Below are 23,281 nucleotides of genomic sequence, written 5' to 3'. Positions count from 1 at the left end.
AACAAAACAAACAATATACTGAACGAGTAACCCAAATCCTCATATCTACTCTCTTTATTAATATGCTTGTGAATGAAACAGAACAAACAGAAAAGTCAAAACATAATTTTACATCCAGTTACTTTCAAATTAATATAAAATATATCTAGGAAACCTCAGGAACCAAGTATTTCATAGTAGCTGTCATAGTGCATAAAATGCATTAACTTAAATCTCCATGGAATGATGCCAACTCAGCTCAGGAGTAGAGTTGCAATCCAAAAACCTTGTAGTCATCAAAGATAGATACTTATGAGAGCCTTATTTAAGTCTGTATTGCACATTTTCAAACCATGGTATACATGGATCCAAATCAAGCTTGTGTGCAACTGAGGCACAATCTGAATAATCACCATGGTTGAAAAGGTGCTGTCTTGAAATATCAGGTAGTTTATCCACCCCATGGAATATATGCAATAATGTAGCAGCTGCCTTGTTGTTATAGGTTAATAGATGGAGAAGTAGGACTGGTTTGCATCAACAAAAGCAAAAACCACAGTATATTTTTATTTGGAAATGGGAAAAGTTGCAGGATAGGCAGCAGACAATACCTAACAAACAGAGGGATACCAAAAAGTGTTACTAAACAAGTAGCATTAATCACTGTGGGGCAGCTGGATCCCAGACCATCATTCTGTGAATACCATTTTTACTCATGCACCCCCACACCTTCTCCTTAAAATCAACCTTCCAAAACTGGGGAAGCTGATTTTCTTTGCCAGAACTTCATTGCATGCAGGCATAGAAACATAAAGACACTATACTACAAGATGGGTGCCAAATTCTCTCCCCATGTCAGCAAGCTGGAACCAGTGTTCACCCTTATGCAGCTGCTCACAGACTGGCAGCAGGTTTTGGCAATTTTATTCTATAACAATATAGGGGATATGTAGTACTGTGGTGAGTAGGAAAGTCAAGTGATAGAGAAGTTCTAATCCTGTACTAAAAAGTTAATCAGAGTTAAAACCATACTGTTTGCACACCTTACCTCATGCTGAAAAACACATGGTCTTTGGTTTCAAGGCTTGTAAAGAAACTGAAGTACAACTCTTTTTCTTGTAACAGCTACAAGCTCTATAGGTTACACTTGGATTTCCAAGGGCTGTGTCAGCAGTTCTGACTTTATTTACTGAATTCAGGAAAGTATGTATAAATCATTGCTGTCGTAATAACACAGCTAATTTACTACAACAGCTGCAAGACTGTGGCACAGTTTACAGTAAATTAATCTATTTCTTTTGGCAAAAAATTAAGCAACACAAAGTCAAACCCTGCTGGTTCAGATGGCCCTCCCATACTAGAAAAGATTATTCAGGGGCAGCAAGGTGCACATGAGGTAAAATTACCATGATGTAACATGAATGTCCTTGAGAAGGCTGATGAACCTGTCTATCAGTGGAACACACAGAGGTCCCAGGATATTGTCCCAATTAGGCTGCATGTACTCAGAGGCTCTCCTTAGGGCATCACTTTCACAGCAAATATAATCGGCACAAGGTGTTACTATATAGGGAATGAAATAGTAGTTCCCACTGGATGCCTAGGAGGAAAAACAAACATAATAAGAAAATAAATGGATGCAGTAAACATGCTAAGATTGGATGGAACCACTTCATTCTGAATCTTTTAGTTAAGAGACAACAGTGAGCACCTACAGCTACCCAAGTAAACTAATTTTGCATGGCTCCATTTCTCCCTTTTCCCCTCCACTATTTTCAGTAGAATATAAAATCTGTCTACCTCAAAACATTTCTGCACATTCAACTTAGATACTTTAAACCTGATTCACAGGCATGCCAAGGCCAATAATTCCTAGGTTAGGAGACATTTTCCTGCATTACTGGTACATCTAAACATAAACCTATTGATTAATTCAAAAGTCAGGTTTTGTTAATGTTTTTGTTTGTTTGCGTGTGTGTGACTGAAAAACAGCAGTTGCCACAATGAAATGGGGACATTTTTCCATGTCATCTTTCGCCTGGAATTTTGTGACTTCATCAGAAATCATGATTCCCTCCTGCCACCAGACACATATACCTTAGTGAAGAGGCCAAGCTCAAGATACTAACAATTGTGTGTGTGTTAATTCTATTCATTAATAGCTACAGATGTCTGACATATCCAAATCAATCTGTGGAAATTATTTTCAAGTTACAAACCAATAACTGCTATTCTAGGCAAGAAAGAAGTAGGTGATGATTTCATAAAGAATGTATTATAGATTGCCAACCCCAAATGTTTCAAGAGTATTGGTTGTAGCTAAATGGTTGGAAAAATTATTCTTTGCAAGTTTTCAGGCACAAATGCATTAACCTGCCTGTCATCCGATAACCCCAGGCAATCACTCTACATTTTACCAGCTACATTCTACCACCAGGTCAACGTTCCCTCTCCCCCCCACCCCCACCTACCTGTCTCACACCTATTGTCTCCCATGGCCTCTGATCCTATCACACATTTGCATTTTCATAGATAGAATTGGAGCAGCTTTATACCATATTTTCTCACCATACAACATACCTGGAATATACCATATTTACTCAGATCCAAGATGAGGTTTTCTACGCCCCCAAACAACACAGGGGGAAAAAAAGCTTCATGTTATAATTTAATACTGACCTGCAGTAGGTTGTGGCTCAGCTCCAATTTTGGCCCTGGGCTCAGATCTGAAGCCAGAGCTGAGCTAGCACCTGACCCAGGTCATGATGGCTCATGCAATGGGGCAGGGTGTCTTAGAGCCAAGGGAGCATGGTGGAGACCACATGCAGGGAGGGGATCGCATATGCGAGACCCACCTGTACAGCCTTGTGAAGTGCAGGGAGACTGTGACACCTGCCCCACCTCCTGTTTACCTTCTGTTCTGGCTCGACCAGGCCCAAAACTGCTGCTGCTGCCTGGCCAGGCAGCAAGGGGCTGAACCAGAGCCACTAATGTTGATTACCCTGGGCCCAGAGCAAAGCAACAGAAGGTAAGCAGCAAGGGTCAGCCATAGGCACAGGGGAGGAAGGTGTGTGGGGATATGTAGAGGGAAGGGAGGCAGGGGGCACAGGGTGCCAAGCAGGAGAGGCAAGGGGCAGGGGTCTGGCTTCTTGTCCCCTGCCCCTGCTTTCCCTACCACAGCAGTGGAGAGACTAATTTAAGATGACCTTCAACTACTTAGCTTCCATATATGGAAAATTATAACAAATTTATAATTTTGCATAAATAAAATTGAATTATTGGGGAGGCCATCTAAAATTCAAAGTCATCTTGAATTCAAGTAAATACAGTAATACACACCATATTTTTGAAAAATAGAATGAAAAAAAAATGTTTTTATTCCCCCAGAATTGTGGCTACATAGAGCAGGGACAGAGCCTAATCTTCAGTTTACTCACCTTCTCTGACCTGCTTAACTAAAGCTGAAACAGTAGCTGTTGCCAAAATTCATCCCCATGGGTGCATCTATGATTTTAAAAGTGCTAAAGAGTCTCCAAGGTTGTGAAATGGAAGAAGAGAGGCCAGAAGCAGCTGGCAGACAGGAAAATTGCCCTGAGGAAAGTTAGCTTGATTAGTGGCACATCAAACCAATTTAAAAAGGAGAAACCATCATTAATACCTTTGGCATGAAGAACAATGAGATATTAAGTCAATGGACTCCCTACGCCTGAATAGTAATACAACAGCTACTGTGCTGTGAAACAGAAATCAACAGGTTGCTTCTATCCCAGTTAGAAAATCAGGTTCCCTGCTGAATTCACATATCCCAATGGAGGAAGGGGGTAGGAGGAAAGTGTATGTTGTATGTGAGAAAGTACAGTAATTTATAAGCAACATATGTTGACCTGGATATTGAGATGTTTACTGTTTATTTCTTGGTTTAGTTTAATAGGAAACTTTGAGGAAAGACAAGCAAGATGAGAAAAAAAATAGCTTTAAATATATCACCTTCCAACAAACGGTTGGAAGTTGCTAAGGGACAATGCCCAACTTATTAACTCTGATGATTTCATATCCTGCCTGCAAACTCATAACTATATTGAAAAAATAGTTTTGTTCAGAGCAGCCAAAGCCCACCAATATAACGAACAGAATGATTGGAGCAAGTTTTGTAAAGAGAGGGCATCTCAAAGCTGTGCATTCAAGCACCTCCTCGGGTCTGAGGAAACTAAGTCTACCTAGCTTACCAATAGTATATGATAAACTGGGACAAAACTCCTGGGCCTAGCCAGAAGTCATGTGTTTACAGAAACTGGTGGCAAACAGAGGTGCAGCTGTCCCTGTAAGCTATGTTGGCCATCATTTCAAATAAATTTAGAAATTGTCTGTTTTTTTAGCTTGCTTTAGACATGGCGGTGACCCAAAAACATTCTGAAGTAACATAACTTTATGAACTTATCAGTAACAATGATTTCCTGTGAGAGGAACTTCAGCAAGCTAAAGCTGATGAAAACATATGCACATTCTACAATGGGGCAAGAGCATCTTTCTAATTTGGTGATTTTGTCCATTGACCATGAACACTTACCAACAGTGACAAAGTGATCAATGAGTTTGCCTCTGCCAAAAGTCAGTGTCAAAATATGATTTTTGCTTTTCTCATTGAGTCTCTCATCTTTTCTATGTTTTTTACCACCAAATTCAGACAGTATTTAGGCTGCTTCCAACTCTGAAGGAAATAATTAATTCCTCATCCCTTAATTTCTGGAAAGGCACTTCAACTATTACTTTTTTCAACAAGTCAAACAAAGTAATGTAACACAGATTTTTCTGTGATTGCTGATCTGAAGGGTCTACTATAACACATCTTGCTGAATGTAAAGCACATTATTTTGTAGGTTCTGGAGTTAATTTTAAAAAGTGGTCAAATATATGCATTGAGGCACGAGTGATTTTTTTTTCTGATGGAGAGGGGGCTGTACAGCATATCCCACCCAGGATGCCAAAATTGCTAGTTACAGCTCTGCTGCAAAGGGCCTTGAAAGCAAAAGCATTCAGCTTATGCTTGAGGTGAAAAATAAAGCAGAATCAGAGGATGATATTGTCCACAGTGACAAACCACAATCATCTTTGTGACAACATTCCAACTGCATACAAACAAGGCAGGGCTGCATTTGCTGAGGAAAGAGGAAATGATACATCAGAAACTGAGATAATGAGAGTCTGGACATGAGATTTTGTTTTATGGATGGATAGAAAAGTCAGTATCTTAAAATCGGGGCATCAAATATATGTCCCATGGGCCACATTCAGTCCAATGGAGCCTCTCTGTTGGGCTACCAGAGGGTACCAAAGAAGTTGGGCCCTTTGGTTCTGTTGGGCATGGCCATCAGCAGTGAGCTTAGCTCACTGCTGCCAGACCCTGCACTCCTGCTGTCCCCACTGGACCCCTTTCTCCTGCCACCAGACCCTGCACTTCCTCCATCCCCGAACTCACTGAACCCTGTACTGCTCCCATCACTGCCATACTGTGCACCACTTCCGCTCCAACTACCGCTGGACCCTGCACTGTTCCTGTCCCCACCACTACCAGACCCTACACGGCCCTTGCTGGACCCTTAATTGTTCCCACTCCTGGACCCTGTGCAGCTGCTGCCACAGCAGCAGCCCTTGTGCCCCAGAATGGATCTGGCCCACAGGAAGCTCTGTAGCCCTGATCCACCTCAGGGCCCCAACTGAGGTTTGACACCTCTATCCTAGATATATTATACAGAAATAATTGATAAGAATTAATCATAACCTAGAATGAAAATGATGCCCTTATAGGCCCAAGTGACATGAAGGATAGTGGTATTATCCATTTTTATCAAGCAAGGGTAGCAAGGACTGGGAGGAAAAGACCAAAAGATTTATTATCCCAGTTGAGCTTGAGTTGCTCAACTCCATGCCATTCATGAAGCCATCATAAAATGAAATTCAAATAAGAAATATTAACACCCTATAAAAGGACTCTAGGTTGTCTACCAAAATAAGTAAAAACAGTAATGGCAACAGAACTTAGCTGCAGAAGGAGATATCATTCATCAGTAAATGACCTCAAGAACTCACCTCTAAATAAATTAAAACAATTTTACAAACTATTCCTGGAGGGGCACTAGTCTATTTTAGTGTATTGTGACAATAACTTGATGCTGGAATGTACTTTTCTTTGTTGTTAGTTAGTCAAGTGGTGTAATGTGAGTACAAATTTGCAAGTCAAACTTTAGAACTTCTTTATACTTTTTAGCTCAGCCTACTAAATTGTGCTAAAGATAAACTTGCTTTGCCTTCCCTGGGCTTTTTACTCAAGGTAGCTAACTTGTTTTTGTTGTTTGTTTTTTGCAATGAAGTCATGATCCATGTATTAAGAGCTTTCCAAAGCCAGAGCCCCACCACAACGCATGGTCTCCTTCACCATCCAAGCCAACTAATATTTATTGATATAATGGACAATGTACCTCCAGTTAACTAATAGTTGACAATATTGTCTCCAAATAACCATTGTTTAAAGGTTTCCAGGATTGCTTCAGGAGGATGCGTCACATTTTGTCTATAACTGAGACTGTCCTGTTCCCATTGCGATGCCCATAGAATGGTACCAAATGATGTTAGGCAGGCTGCTCTGTTTATATATGTGCATTATTGAAAAAAAAATATAGTCTTTATCAACCATGGGTAATTTATAGTAACATTATCTCATCTCCTATGTCAGCTGCACTCTTCTGTGACAATTTGTCTTAAAAGTTTATAATCATAGTACAGGAATAGTGACTGCCTTTTATTATCTATTTGAACCATGTCTATCACAATGGATCTTTGACCTGACTGGGGCAAGTAATGAACTCTTATGCAAATTCAAAGGGGATTCTCAGTTCCTCTAAGACACTGTCTATTTGGTTACAGGTCCCTACAGTGAAGTGCAATACAGTCACCAAAGCCCTCTACTGTTAGTTTGAATCAACCTTGAGGTTATCCCTAAAACTAGAGTGACCATACGTCCCAGCTTGGCTGGGACAGCCCCAGATTCCTTAGGCTGGTCCTGGCTGGTTGGTTAAAAGTACTGGGTTGGAGTCTGGTAGGGAGGTGGAGCAGCAGGCACTGCTACCACTGTGCAGGAGCAATAAATGTAGAGACCTTAGATATGGCATCTTAGATAAGATGACCATACGCTTCCTACCCTGCTTTCTATTTCTGCTGTCCATAAGTAGAGAAAAGCCTAGATGAAGAGACAAGTACTCTCTAGACCAATTCCTAGAATGGCTACATAAGGGAAACTGATGCATCTGATTACATCTATTACCACAACAAGCTCACCTTGGTGTGTGCTACCAAGTATAATGTAGATGAGCAATGGCAGCTCTCATGGTTCAGGCTAGTTGAGGACAACTTTAACAGTTGACCATATATATCACAGTAGACATACCCTAATTCACAGATGGCCAAACACTGGAGTATGACTGAAGAAAAGAATGATAAGCTGGAGTGAGACTGCTGCCAGTCTTACATGCCAGGAAAGAGGGTAAAAAGAAACAAGCTTTGCTAAGCAGAGACCTGGTACAATTTACTCTCTCTCCATAGCAGCTGCTTTGTAAATTCACTGTCCTTTGTAAATGCAATCAAAAGGAAAAAAAATAATACTAATAAAAGTTTTTTCTTCCCAGGAAATGAACCTGTACAGCTGTAGTGAAATAACTTAACTTCTATTGTTATAGCAATATGGGTGCAGAAACCCTATTCCAGAAAAGAAAGGATTTCATTCCTAATTACAGCGGAGTAAAAAATCCATACCCACATTAACACACAGAAATATACCTTCATAACTACAGAGATACATAGGTATAGAGAAATAATTGTAAGTTAATTTCCCAAAGTAGGAGGTTTAGGAAATTTTCCATTAGAAGGAGCAGAATGTTTCTAAAACATTTTGCTGTTAGGTGCATGCTCAAAAGGCCTGAATTCATCAATTGTAATATTTAATTTTTATAACCTGACAATATAATATCAATATTTTTATGAAAACACAAAATATTCTAAGAAGCACTGTGTTCTAAGTTTACAGGATTTAGCTATTAATAACAGTAACCCAAGGCAGCAATTCCTATATAAAGAAGAACCTGCCAAGTATCACTTTTAAAATGTACTTAGATAAAGGTATTTAAAATGCAGAACAATAAAATAATCCTGCAATAACAAAATGAATGAATAAGAAAGCAGAATAAAATAAAATAATACATACTTTGCCTATAACATTAACACTCTGGTATTCAGGAGGTACTTGAACCTGAAGAAAAGCTTTGTGGTTGGCAGCCTACTCCAAATTGAAATGGAACAAAGTAGAAGAATAGAAATGGAAGTATAAAAATAAAAAAGACAGACAGACATGACACAGTGAATAGAGAAATTATTAGTCAGAAAAAATGGAAGGTAAAAAATACATAGACAGCAAGTATACAAGCTCAAAATCCACAAAATTTTCAGAAATGAAACTAAAGTACCATGTTGGACACCAGGAAAGGAAGGTTTGAGAGCATATGTTTTATATTTTTTCATCAACATGCTTTCAAGAAAGTCTTATTCCCAGGCACTTGGTAGAATGAAGTCATAGAGTAGTAGGGCTGGAAGGGATCACCATAGGTCATCTGGCAGGAACATCCCTATCCCATACAACCAGAATCTAAACTCTGCATAAGACTACTCTCAACCCTGACACAACACAGACCTAACAGCCTAACCTGCTGCAGGTAAAGCAGAGAAACCATGTCAGCCAACATCCTGCTTCTATAAAATCTTGTTAATATACACTTAAAACAATACAGAGGAAGGCAAGAAAAACAACAGTCCATACCAATCTGACCACGGGGCCCTTTCTGACCCCAAATATGGTGATTGGTCTGACCCTGAGTGGACAAGCAAGACCCTCTAGCCAGGAGCCTCTGGCTTTGGTCCCAGCAGGAGAATCAGCACACCCCAGTTGAAGTCCACAGGCTTAGCTGTAGCCAAAACCCAATGCCTGACACACATAGCACAAAAACGGAGAAGGGAGGCAAGAAACCAACAAATGCAGAAGCATGGGAAATACCCACAATGGAATACAGACATAGCTATCAACTGGCTATCCAACCTACCCTTGAACACCTCCCATGGTGCAGGGTCCACAACTTCCCTAGGCAGTCTATTCCATTGTCTCATTATTCCCACAGTGAAGAAGTTTTTCCAGATAGACTTTCTACATTTACTTTGCTGCAATTTCAGGCCATTAGTTCGCACCCTCCTCTCTGCAGCAAGAGAGAAAAGGTGCTTTTTCCCCTCTTCTTTCTGGCAGCCATTCAAGTAATTTAAAGACTGCTGTCATGTCCCATCTTTTCTGCAAACTAAACATGCCCAGAGCCTTCAGCCTCTCCTCATATGGCTTGCCTTCCAAGCCCTTGATCATCTTTGTTGCCTACCTATGGGTCCTCTAACTTCTCCATATCCTTTTTAAAATGTGGAGTCCAGAACTGCACACAGTACTCCAGATAAGGTCTAACCAGTGCCAAGTAGAGAGGCACTATCACCTCCTGTGTCTTGCACTTAATGCATTCGCTTTTTGTGTGGCTGCATCACACTGAAGACTCATATTGAGTCTGTGATCTATCAAGACTCCCACATCCTTTTTCATTGATTCAGCCAGGTGTCCCCCATTCTGTATCTGTGTTTTTGATTTTCCTCCCAAGGCAGAGCACTTTGCATTTGTCCTCAGTGAACTTCATCCTGTTAGCTCTAGCTCAATTTTCCAATCTGTCGAGACCCTTCGGAATTGTCCTCACATCCTCCAATGTGTTCACAATCCTTCCCAGTTTTGTGTACATGAACAATGTTGCAATTACACAATTAACTATATGCAGCAAGTCAAACTGAATCAATATTTTCTTTGGAAAACTTAACTCTTATGTTTCCAGACAAATATTTTATATAAATATAAAACTTAAACTGCCTTAACATATTTTTTTTAATTTAATAGGTAAAAAGTTAGAATAAGAGGTATGTTATTGGCATATTAAATGCATATAAACAATTCTAGTCATATTTATTAGGTTACCCTTAATTTAATATTTTTCTCTTCAAAGATATCTACTTAAAAGGGTTGTTTTAAATGTATGTTCTTCCCTGGAGTTGTTTTAACGCTGTATTTCTACATTTAAAGAGTTCCTAATCCCATATAAAGCATCTTTTATTATGTGTTTTTCAAATATGTTTTCTGCTTCAGAAACATTTCTAAAAATACATTTTAAATTACTACAGTGTTTTACATATCACACTTGCAGTCAGGAAAAGCACATAAAAATATTACTCCTTTAAAATCTTTATTGATCAGATTATAACCGCTAACATTAGAATCATATACAACAAACTCATTTTCTGACTTTAATAGTCTCTGGACTCCACTGCAGTGTCATTAGGACTGCTGATTGAGATAGACTGCAAGACTCACATTATGTACTAGATCTAGCCCTAATTATTTAGCTTCCTTGAACATTCATTACTTCCAGGTAATAAATAAAACCTAACTTAAGTTATTATTGAAACTTTACACAGGTTTGTACTAATCACACAAAATATTTGCTTTACAACATATCAGTTGCTTACAGTTCAGCTACTAAGTGAAATCATGCCCTACTGAAGTCTATGGGAGATTTGTTTCCGACTTCACTGGCCAGAATTTACTTGGTAGAAGTTTTAAGGGTATTTTAATTTAAAGAGTATGCAAATCAAGAGAAAGACTCCACTGCAGTTTAGATCTGTACCGTAATAGATATTACCTATAGTAAAATAACCAACTTCATTTTATAACCATTTTGGTTAATATGTGTATTAATTTTCTTTAACAATCTTTGCCAAAAACCAAGTGGCAGATGGTTAATTTAGAAAACAATTTGAAGAAAAAATAATCAGATATCAGCTATTTTTCTTCCTTATACCCATGTTCTATTTTTATTTTTTATCTTAGTTATAATTGAGGATAGTCAGTCCTTGAACCACTAGGCTCACTACCACATTTGAATGATCCACATGGGCCAAACGATACATAGGATATACAAGTACTAAAGCTATTTTAGAAAGGACCATCTATCTGCCTCTCAATTCTAGCAGTTGTTTTTTAAAAAGCCTGCAATCAAAATCCTCTATTTCCTCTGTATTCTATTATTCTATACCTTTTTTTTATTATAAGCAGTACAAAAACTCTCAAATTTTGATTTAACAACTCAAAAAGACACAAAACAAGAAAGTGACAATTTCTTGCTCTTTTTTTTTAATAAAAATTTCCTTTTTTTATTTTTTACCCCCTCTAATTTTCATGTCCTGCTCAGGTTGCCTATCTGCAATCAGCCAGTTGTGATTTCGAAATGTGGTCTAATAAAGCCCAAATGGTGAGCTCTGCTCACTAAAGATAAATACATACTTACATTCCACAAATCCAGTATCAACACTTCAAGCATGCTCCCAAACTTTGCTTTCTCCATGGCAACCCAAGACTTGTTATTCGTAATTTATTTTATAAATAATTACTTTGGCAGAAACAATGGAGCTCTATATATACCATCTCCAAGTGAATACTGACTTTAGTTACAAACTAGGGCAATTCTGTCTTGGGATCTGAATTCCCAGTTGCATAATGAATCTCATAAATCATGCTTTAAATGTCTCAGAGGGGCTGTAAATTACCAATATGGAATTTTAATCTCTTGCTTTGTGGGAGTCATATAGAAGGTAATCTCCTCCCCATCTTATCTTGTCTCAATACATTTCATTGCTGACAGGCAGAAGCTGAATCCCCTGTTTATCACCCTTTTATCTACCCCCCTATCCCAATTTATTAAATCCATGCCATGGCCCTTACCAATGAGCTGCTCTGTGGTTTTCATATTCAGCTCAGCTGGCCACTGAGGTCAAGCCCCAAATAACTTGCTGAAATATTTTCAGTTAATTGTTTTCAGTTCCATGTTTAGCTTCCTCTCCATCCCCTCTTTCCCAAACTTTCAATTAGTATAATGATTTACATCTTTCATAAGGGGAATGCATTAATCACAATCCTTTTTAGCTTTATTTATTTAAATTTTGGAGGAAAATAATCACTGTAAAAGGAAATATTTGATCTCTACATCTTAAGGGGCTTCCACTACTCTTCTGCACTATAACTTTCCTTTTCCCTTTTAATAGAATTTGAGATTTCTAGGATAAATACCAAAGTTAAATACAGAAAAAAAAAAGTCCCCTGAGGCAAAAAATACAGATGCTTTAGCACTGCCATAAAAGAAAGTGATATGACAGGGATGACCCTGCTACTTTACATCAGGGTTGTCCAATCTACAGCATGGGTGCAAACAGTGAAACAGACAACCTCTGTGTGGCACAAACCAAATCAGGGAGAGGGCAGCAGCACAGAAAATCTTCAGTCTAGGTTAATGCTTTATGTCAATATCCGAGTGAAGGGGTAAATTGTAACTGTACTATTTCAGGACTGACCCCCAAAGCCTCAGTCACAATTCTTCTCTGCTCCTCTCCTGCACAGAGGGAGAATACAGGTAAGACATCCTTTGAAAGGATTTAGTTTATTTTTGCCTCTTTGTGTCTTTGTTCCAGATCTATGCAAATCCAAGAGTCTGTTCTCAGATTTATAGACTACAGTGTTCACTGGGAAGGACTGCTGATATAATGGGAACCATCATAAAACACATAACTTTATACAGAGTTACATCAGCCCTTATTTGTCCACAGCATAAGACAACAGATCTAATACGTTCAAATGCATTTTACCTTCGATTGGGTGTGTTCCGTTTTAGCAGGTATTAAGAACACAAAGAGCTTTGTTTTGAAAAATTAAGTTTTTGTATCCACAGGTCACAATAAAAACCCTGAATGTCTATGCATATATGTTTCCTAGAATCTTAAATGCACCACCGGGGAAAAGAAGTAAATTAGAAGCATGTTATCATATCTGTGCACCTAGAATACCATATGTACCGAAATCCAAGATGACTTCAAAGTTAAGGTGACGCCCCAATGATTAGGAATTCATAGTTTCATAGTTTCTAGGGTCGGAAGGGACCTCAGTAGATCATCTAGTCCGACCCCCTGCCATGGCAGGAAAGAATACTGGGGTCAAATGACCCCAGCAAGGTGTTCATCTAGCCTCCTCTTAAAAACCCCCAGGGTAGGAGCCTGCACCGCTTCTCTTGGAAGTTGGTTCCAGATCCTAGCCTCCCTGACCATGAAGTAGCACCTCCTGATATCCAGTCTAAATCTACCCTCTGCCAGCTTGCGACCATTATTCCTGGTCACTCCTGGCAGTGCTCGGGGGAACAGGGACTCCCCCAGTGCCTGCTGATCCCCCCTGACTAGTTTATAAGAGGCCACTAGATCCCCCCTCAGCCTTCTCTTTTGGAGGCTGAACAGGTTCAGGTCCCGTAGCCTCTCTTTGTAGGGCCTGCCCTGCTGCCCCCTGATCATGCAAGTGGCCCTTCTCTGGACCCTCTCCATGCTGTCAACATCCCTCTTGAAGTGTGGCGCCCAGAACTGGACGCAGTACTCCAGCTGCGGCCTGACCAGTGCCACATAGAGGGGGAGAATCACCTCCTTGGACCTGCTCGAGATGCATCTGTGGATCCATGACAAGGTACGGCTGGCCTTCCTGACTGCATCCCCACGCTGCCAGTCCATGTTCATCTTGGAGTCAACGATGACTCCAAGATCCTTTTCCGCCTCTGTGCTGACGAGGGGGGAGTTCCCCAACCTGTAGGTATGGTGCCAGTTGTTCCTCCCCAGGTGTATCACTGCACTTGTCTGTGTTGAATCCCATCTTATTCTCATCTGTCCACCCTTGTAACCTGTCTAGGTCTGATTGTAGTCTGTTGCTTCCTTCTAGCGTGCCCACGTCCCCCCACATCTTAGTGTCATCAGCAAATTTGAACAGGGTACTTTTCAACCCCTCATCCAAGTCACTGATGAAGCTGTTGAACAGTGTGGGCCTGAGGACTGAGCCCTGTGGAACCCCACTGCCCACGTCCTTCCAGGTTGAGAAGGACCCATCCACTACCACCCTCTGGGTGCAGCCCTCCAGCCAGTTGGCGACCCATTTGACTGTGTGGGTGTTGACACTGCAGTCCCCCAGGTTCTTGATGAGAACGGGGTGAGAGACAATGTCGAAAGCCTTCCGGAAGTCCAGGAAGACTATATCCACTGCTACCCCCGCATCTAATGACTTGGTGATCTGATCGTAAAAGGCCACCAGGTTGGTCTGACAGGACCTGCCACTGATGAACCCGTGTTGGTTTCCCCTAAGCATGCAGTCCCCTGCTGGCCCCTCGTAGATGTGTGCCAGAATAATTTTCTCAAACAGCTTGCCTACGATTGAGGTAAGACTAACTGGCCTATAGTTTCCTGGGTCCTCTTTCTTTCCCTTTTTGAAGATGGGAACCACGTTGGCCCTCTTCCAGTCCTCCGGCACCACACCAGAGCACGACATGAGTGCTCGTAAAGCCATGCCAGGGGTCCTGCAATGATCTCGGCCAATTCCTTTAGAACTCTAGGGTGGAGGTCATCCGGACCAGCTGATTTGAATACATCCAGTCCCTCCAGAAGTTCCGAAACTAGTTCCTCGCTAACCCGTGGCCCAGGTGTGCCTCCCCTGGGGCCTGAGGGGGACCCAGCAGGGAGGTAACTGTTCTGGTCCCTACTTAGGAAGACGGAGGCAAAGAAATCGTTAAACATGTTAGCTTTGTCATCTGGTGTGACGACCAAATTTCCCAACATGTCCTGCAGGGGCCCCACATTACCTGGAACCTTCTTTTTACCCCCTATGTATTTAAAGAAGGACTTCTTATTGTCCTTAATCTGGGAAGCTAGCCCTAATTTCATCTCTGCCTTGGCCTTCCTGACTGCCCCCCTACATCCCCAAGTGACTGCAGTATAGTCATCCCTGGTGATGTCCCCTTCTTTCCATTGGGTGTACGCCACCCTTTTAGCAAGGAGACATTCCTGGATGCTTTTGGTGAGCCATGGAGGCTTGTGTGCCCTCCTGCTCCCTTTGATCCTCGTTGGGATTACCTTCCTTTGGGCTTGGAGGATCGTCTCCTTAAGGAGCGACCACTCTCCTTGGCTCCCCTCCCCTCTGGGACCTCAGCACTTCCCCAACTATCCTCCTTAGCTTGTTGAAGTTTGCCCTCCTGAAATCTAGGGCTGCTGCCTTACTGCAGGCCTTTGCCATCTTGCGCTGGATGGTGAATTCCAGAATTGATACATGGAAAATTATAACTTTATTATAATTTTCCACATATACATTCTAATTTTTGGAGGGCCATCTTCAAAGCATACCTCTCACAGCTATAGCAGGCAAAGTAGCAGCAGGGGAGCAGGTAGACAAAACTTGCCCCCTTACCTCTCCCCTCCCCCCAATGTACATCCTATGCCTGTACCTGCCCCTCCTGCCTCTCTGCCATTTTTACCCCCCCCAACCTGTGCTTACCCCTCCATCACTGTCTATTCTCCCTCCAGTACCTAACCCCCCATTCCCTGTTCCTCCCATGCCCGCCACCTGACTCTTCCCTCAGACTTAGCTTCTACACTGATGCCAGCTCCAGCTCTGGGGTAGTCAGTAGTGATGGCTATGGCCCTGGCTGCCTACCCCAGGTTGGTACTCAAATCTAAGACGAGGTTTCCTGCCATAACCCCCATGTTGTTTGGCAAGTGAAAAATAAAAATGTACCTTGGGTTTGAGTAAATACGGTACATGCGTTGTGACAGCTCTTTCACAAACTTCCAGTGTCCCAGTTAAATCAAAAGCTATACTGTATATCTTCTTAAAAGGAAAAAAGAGGGAACACCTTCTGAAACAAAACCATGAACATCAGCAACATACTTTGGAAAGCAAGTCAGCATGATTTCCACTAATTTAAACCTAGGGAACTTGGACCTTTTTTGATCATATATATAACAATTCATGTATGACTTAGCAGTCCTTTTGTTAGAGTCACTTCAAATATGGCCTTGGGTTGAGTGAACGAGGATTTAATACTTACTGTGTTTTTCTGAGATACTATATCCTGTAAAACAAAGAAAACAACAAATATGTTAGCTAGATTTACTTAGATTGTCATTCTCAGTTAAAATTATTATATAGCGTTACAAATGTACCACTTGCTTTACAGAGTAAACCTCAGTTCCTGACTCAGTAACTTTCTCATCTAAAACAAAGACAAGAAATAACTCAACAGTTCAGATGAGGGGCACCACTTTGAGGATAAAAACCATCAGAAGAGCCCAAGGCATCCGCAAAACTGTTTTGCGAAGCAAGAGGCAGAACAGAAAGCCCTGGAAGTGGAGAACAAAGGCACAGAATTTGGTATGAGAAGAGACAGAGAGATTCACAGACAACTTAACAAGTTTAGAACATCAGGAGACTAACAAACTTTTATCAATGTTTTCTGGACAAAAAAAAAATTGGAGGGAGGAGGTGGCACTAGAAGTACAGACAACGAAAAGAAAGTTATAGTAAGATAAGAGAAAACCAAGACATATACAAACAGTTTAGCAGTGGGGACAGCAGGAAGAAAAAGCTGATGTTAAGAGAAGCCACAGCTGGTGGCAATGGAAAACTGACATCTGAAGGTGACCTGCTGTAGCAGGACAGACATGCTCATGTCTGGTGTCCAGAGCAATCAGACCATAGGTAGAAAAACTTGAAGTGTAATAATATTTATTGCCTTAGCATAAAATTAAATCATAAGCCTATAGAAAGCTTTTGTGGTGATACCTTTCTTATTTTCACTGTTCATAAGAAAAAAATATGTAAAAAAAGAAATGAATATTCCAATAGTAGAAGAATGGTAAATACTGACCTAAATCAAGTGAAACATGTCCTTAGTAGACAAGAAAGTCTAAATTTGTTTATGCTATACAGTAGAACTATTAGTAGAATTACCCAAAATATTAGTGTCACCATTATTTTCAATAACCATTTTTTTTCCAGGTAATCAAAAACCATTAAGGCAAAGTGGGCACTGCCTCCTCATCAACTTTCCCCTCCTTCCCTGAGAGGCCTGCTGTTCCTTTATAATAGATAGGGAGAAAAAATAACTTTGTGACAGAAGTAAGGACAATCAAAAACTACAGGCTTGTTTTCACATCTAGCAACATGAAAAAAAATCATTACCATATTATGGACTTAACCCTATGAGCATACCTATATGTCATGAATGCACCCATTTTATTCAAGAGTCAATGTGACTATTAAAAGATACTTTTGCATTAAAGTGCATTTGAAGTGACAGCCTTACTTTTAGAGACTGAGCTGTGTCTGCATCAGTGTCATGGTAGAGTATAACATTATTGGCCATGTCAAAACTTTCACGCACTCCAAGATGGTAGAAGAGTGATGGCTGCTTGGAAATATCACTCATATCCACAAATGCAACATCTGAAACAAGTGTTAAAATAAAAAAAAAAATTTTAAAAAAGCAAAATCAAAAAAAATAAAAATCAAGATTTTCATTTTCTTTCACAATATGCAAAATAAAATCCCACAAGACCCTGTAAAGTTATGCTATTTCCTCCAACTAAGTAAGGATTGAGTGTTTTGAAAACTGTACAAACCTGTTTGTGTTTCTGCTTTCACTATTACATGTCCCTGGAAAAGTAAGTGTAAGCCCAAAGCTGGGGCTCTGGCATAGGGCATGTCTAGCCCTCAGAGGGATTGAAGGGGCTCAACACTGGTTCTGGAAACCTCACTCAGCTGGGTAGTGGGGTCCCACTTCTGAGACTAGAAACTGTACCAAAGAATTGTGCCACAGAAGCTGGAACATACTAAAATACACAAAGCCTAAAGCATGTAGGTCCATTAGGTGAGGTATAAAACACAGCAGCCTGGTGACTGTGCCATAGAGGGAACTTTAACAGGATTGTGTATTGCAATAGTGAATTCCAGGAAATGGATCTTTTTTCCATACTGAATCTGGGTAAAAAGTATGTCACATTTACTCCCTGAACTCTATGCCATTAAACCCAAAGATCTCAAGAGCCTGCCCTAGTCAATGACATCATCCGTTCCTTGATTTGCTTCAAAAATCGTAGAATGTAGGCACAAAAATCCTTTGTACCCACAGCCAAAATCATTTTGAAGTGAGGGCCTTACTTTTAGAGACTGAGCAGTGTCAACATCACTGTCATGGTACAGGATCATGGTCCCAAACTTTAAGCTCATTCACTGAGCCCTTTTGCAGCTTACAGTGAATTCCATGTTTGCTTCAGAATTCACCTTCCGTCACAGAAAACAGGCTGTGTTGATGTATTACAAATGTGTACAACACTTCAACACCACATTTGAGCACAAATGGCATATAACAAGAGAAGTTTAGAAAATATGACAATGGGTCTACATATAAATCATTCACAGAACTTCTCAAAATTTGAACTGTGGGTTTTGTGCCTATGTGAAGAGTGTGTGTGCTCAAGCACAAGGCTGTGAAATCAAATCACAATCCTGATGAGAGAATTTAGACAATGGATTACTGCATCACATAGATAATACATTTTACAATATGACATGGATGATGATGCATAACATAGTTTATTAATACAGTTCTATTTTCAGATTCACAATTCATCATTACACAAATCATATTCTATAACTCATATTTGTTTTCCATCACCAGCATGTTATGTGTTGATGTATGAAACAGCAAAAATTCAGTCTGATACTTAGAATGGTTCTAATCTGGAGTAAAACAAAACACCTGCCTTGCAAGTGGCCATTATTCATTCACCACTATATATTCATTATTGCTGCTATCATTGGTAAAAGAGGAGTTTTACTTTCTGTTTAGAGTTAAACACCCTTCATTTTCTGGGCTTTCATTATCTCCTTCTCCAAAAGAGGATTTTTTAAAGAGAGATATAGTAAGCAAATTAGAGTCACAGGATCACAAGAAAGTAAGGCTGAAAGGGCCCTCATGAGACTCAGTCTATCCCTGGCTCAAGGTAAGATCAGAGTTTGAAATATGGGGGAACTATGGGGGGCTGAACCCCCCCATAAGAGATGAGAGCCCCCCCCATAAGTCGCCGGCCTTCCCCATCCCTTTCTAAGCAGCTCAGGCAGTGGCAGCTCTTTCCACCTGCCACTGCTGCAGACCCCTCCTCTCCCCTTCCTACAAGTCTAATTCAAACCCTGGGTAGGATCAACCCTGAATAAAACATCCCAGCCAGGTGTTTGTCTACCCTGCTCTGGAAAATTTCTGGTAATGGAGATTCCCTCTAGGCAGCCTTTTCCAATACTTAACCAACCCCATAACCAGAAATTGCCTTTCGGGTATTTGAAGACTTATCAAATCCCACCTCACTAGTCTTTTCCTGACTCGGTGAATAAATAACCCTTGTTCTTTCAGCCTTTTCTTATGTGTTATACTTCTGGACATCAGGCCTCTAATCATTTCTGTTGCTCTCCACTGGGCTCTGGAATCTGTTCACATCTAAGTATAGACCCAAAATTGGAAATAGTACTCCAGGTAAGGCCTTGCCAGCACCAAACAGAGCAGAAAAACCACTTCCTTGATTTCCAAACAATATTCCTGTTAATACAACGCAGTTGGCTGCTGCGTTCTTTTACAAGAGCACACTGCCAGTTCGTATTCAGCTTATGGTCCATTATAACAATTACATACAAACCAAGTTGGCTTATTGCATACAAAATATTTATTTAACAAGATAATCAGCCTTGTTATATAGTCAGGAATTCCTGGGTTTTTTTAATTATTCTTTTAGATACCACATACAGTGCTAGTATTATTCAACACCAAAGTGAGTTAAAGATACAGGGCCCTGAGGCTCTTCACATACATATATATAACAGTGTAAAATCAGGAGTTCTTTCATGGAAGGCAATGGGTTCAATTGATCCAGGTGTGGGAGAAAATATTCATTTATTCATCTGGGGCAGCTTAAGATATTTTTGGCTATTCCAAAAGGACAATGGGACATTCAGACAGAAGCAAAACAAGTTAAAATGGTGTGAAAAGTTTGCAAGATCAAAACCATATGCAATAACTTTTTGATTTCTCTCTGAATTTCCTGCTTGCCATTGTTTAATCATGTGTCAAATTCTTCTTCAACCTGCTACTGAGGACATGGTTCAGTTATTTTCATTTAGTTCTGGAGGTGCACACTGAAGAAGTGCAGCTAAGCATTGTGGTATGAATGTGAACCTAGACTGTGCACTATTTAGTTCTTTGTAGACTGTTATGAAATGTATTTGGTCAACCCTCATTCTATATTGAAGTCTTTTTTATGTGGAAAAAAGGATAATGCTAAGATGAATATATTAACAACTGGCAGGAAAGGTGACAATGGTATGACATGAACAAACAGAAAGAAGTGAATCATAGGATCACTTAAACTTGTACTGACAAATGTCAGCAATAAATGCTAAACAAAACCTCTCTGAATTTTACTTCTTCCCTTTTTGTCCTAGAAAGAAAAAACCTGTTCAGTGGCATGTGTTGCTCAACACTGCTGCCAATGAGAACTCAGTTTTAACACTGGAATTTAAATGTATTTCAATGATATCATAATGCCAAGTTCAACTGTTTTCTCATTGCCTATAGCTTCATGGATGATCCCAGCACCCCCCAAGAGAAGTCTCATCTCAACTGCTGTACACTATCCTAACATTTTACAATTAAAGTTAATATATCAGGTAGCCAGAAATGCAGGACCTTGTATTTCAACTGAGGGTCAAGTGTTGTCACAAACTGGCAAGTATTACTTACTATATATCCTGATACCATTGGGGAATCCCAAAGCTGTAGGAGCATTCTTGTGAGACAGGACATATGGGTATGGAGCAATACCAGCTAATATTTCCTTCTGGCTTCCCACTCTTCATGATAAGCCAGTTTATCCATTAAATGTGTTGCTACGGCCTCTGTATCCAAACTTAAGGTAAACCTCTTCTATCATTGACATGAACTATACTTTGAAGGCATGGACCAAGGGTTCCCATAAGCTAATACCAACTTTGATAATATCTCTGTAAGAAGGTGGACCATACTTATGTTTCTGTTTTATAAACCCAAGAAAAGGCATAGGCCAATAACAACAGATTTTAAGTATTTAACTATATCGCATTTAATGTAAAATTGCACATTTACAGTTTCAACAGAAAATTTTTCAAACTTCAAAGTACACCACATAAAAATATGCCTAGTGTATCCATCTGAGGGAAGACAGTTCATTTAATCTGATCCCAGACCAAACCTGATTACTTCAAAATGCTTCTCTGTTAGGAAACTTCAAAGTTGATTTGCAATCTTTCTTTGAAGCAATTGGGTATTTACTTGCTTAAACTTTTGTTCATTGCAAGACAACTATTTCAGATACATAATTTATACTGCATTGAAGTATTATAAATAAAGTTAATATTGATCACATTTTTGTGTTGGTACAGTACATCTTATGTACAATTGGTTATGTGACATTTTAATAGAGAGCATGTCTTGGAGACTAGATAAGCTATTATAAGAAACTGTGAGTGTTGCAACAAGGAAAGGAGAACAAGCAACTCAAATCTGTACATAACCAGAGCACAATGTATACAAACAAGCAACCTCCCAGGCTTGCACTACTCTCAGGTTTTGAGGGAGGTGGCATACGTGACAATTGAAGCAATGGTGGTAATCACAAAATACCATTGTTCAGTACAGTTCATATCCCAATGCACAGCAAAGTACTTTGAACTATATATCTTCCGTGAAGTTTTGAACTCAAGCTATTGTTATACCATCAGCACTGTCAACACTGTCATAAATATCATACTATTTGATGTTTCAATAAAGTCCCAGCTCTTGGAGTCATATGAACCTGTTTCCTCTCCCATAAAATGTCTGGATTTTTAGGTCATTTTTATGCCCAACTTTTGAAACTATATGAGTGTCTGTGAGATTAGAATTAATCCTACTCAGCCAACTAAAGCAAAACAAACCTAACAAGATGTTTTGTTTGCTGATAAACATATAATCATATTTAAATAAAGTGGGATAGGGATTTTCAAAAACACTCAGCATTGACCTACCTTGAGGTCAATTGCTTAGGAGTTGACCTGTCCCCTTACCATCTATACATTGAGAATAAGTGCCTCTGCATGGTTTCATAAAATAATAAAAATTAAAGTAATCTGTAGTAGATTTTAGGAATTAGTTTAATGCAGTTTAAGAGAACAGGTTGTTCTCACAACTTGCAATCAGGTTTTATACAAAAGTAATAGCTGACAAAAATAAAATGCTTTATTGTATACACTTGGAGATCCATGTTCAATACGCCATTCCAAACTTGCACTTCCCAGATCAACAAAAGATGCCAGCAACAAACACAGCCATCATAAATTGGAGTTGTCTTTCTTCAACTATATTCCTCTGGGAATTCTGTCTAGTCCTCAGCTGAAAGACATTATCAAGAATGCAGGATTTACAGGGTGCATCTACATGAGGTGTTTACTGCAGTTGCCCAATCAGCTCTGCAGTAAAGTCTCAGCATCTGTATGTGCAGCCCTATGAAGCTACAGTAAAGTAATAAATGTCACTGTAGGCTAGTACATGTAAACAAGTACTATCCTGCAACAGCATTATTTAATGCGCCACATTGCATATATAGATGCTGACGGGGCAGCTGGCACACGAGTGTGCTTTAGTACAGATGCTGAGCCTGGCCAGAGCACATAACCAGGCCAGAGCAGCTCCAAGCTAGCAGGCTTACCCCACAGAACCCCTGCCAGCTGACCCACATGTGTAAATGCAGCACCTGGGAGCAATAAACTGGTATGAACTGCACCAGAGTTTATTCAATCACATTAACAGCACATGTAGATGCACCCACTGAGAAGAAGAGTTAAACGTAGGAGTTGGGCATTAATTCTCGGTACCTTCAAGAAAATGAGAGATTCATTATTATAGAGAGATGACAGGGAAGGGAATGTATAAAATTGTTTTATTTGCTTTATTAAAAATGACCCAAATTGAAGGTTGAAGAAAACTTTAGAGGCCTTGAGAATGGGCAAAACATGTTTTAAGGAGGATTATTTTGGGCAGTCAAGGAAGGAAGGTGGATTCTGGCTTGGAATATTATCCACACCCATTAAAATGACTTTGCTTTACTTTATGTAAACTCAGATATAGTTCCTTCTGCCAGCCCTGATGGATTAATTAAATTCTTTATGAGTTTTAAATAGTTCAAAAAAAACCCAATCCCACTCTTTGACTTTTTA

At 40.0% G+C, this 23,281-nt stretch overlaps 1 protein-coding gene across 7 annotated transcripts in view; it reads right to left on the bottom strand.

Moving 5' to 3' along the window:
• Positions 1-23,281, bottom strand: part of MAP3K15 (mitogen-activated protein kinase kinase kinase 15) — a 135,266-nt gene that overhangs the window by 87,602 nt on the left and 24,383 nt on the right. For 5 of the 7 annotated variants that reach the window (XR_016444157.1, XR_016444159.1, XR_016444158.1 and 2 more), the window contains exons 2-5: positions 17,310-17,449; positions 16,053-16,076; positions 8,234-8,305; positions 1,386-1,579 (exon numbers count right to left, since the gene is read on the bottom strand). Coding sequence is in view for 4 of the 7 variants with exons in the window: in XM_090062613.1 (XP_089918739.1) it covers positions 1,386-1,579; positions 8,234-8,305; positions 16,053-16,076; positions 17,310-17,449 (430 nt within the window). In the remaining 3 variants the exon portion in view is untranslated. The remainder of the gene's footprint in view (positions 1-1,385; positions 1,580-8,233; positions 8,306-16,052; positions 16,077-17,309; positions 17,450-23,281) is intronic. The other 2 variants (XM_090062631.1, XM_090062641.1) reach the window with 1 other exon arrangement.

Source organism: Crocodylus siamensis, chromosome 1 (genome assembly GCF_052110815.1).
Source record: "Crocodylus siamensis isolate JL-2025a chromosome 1, ASM5211081v1, whole genome shotgun sequence".
Taxonomy (NCBI): domain Eukaryota; kingdom Metazoa; phylum Chordata; order Crocodylia; family Crocodylidae; genus Crocodylus; species Crocodylus siamensis.
The sequence above is the reverse complement of the archived record's forward strand: the minus strand, read 5'-3'. Positions and strand labels throughout refer to the sequence as shown.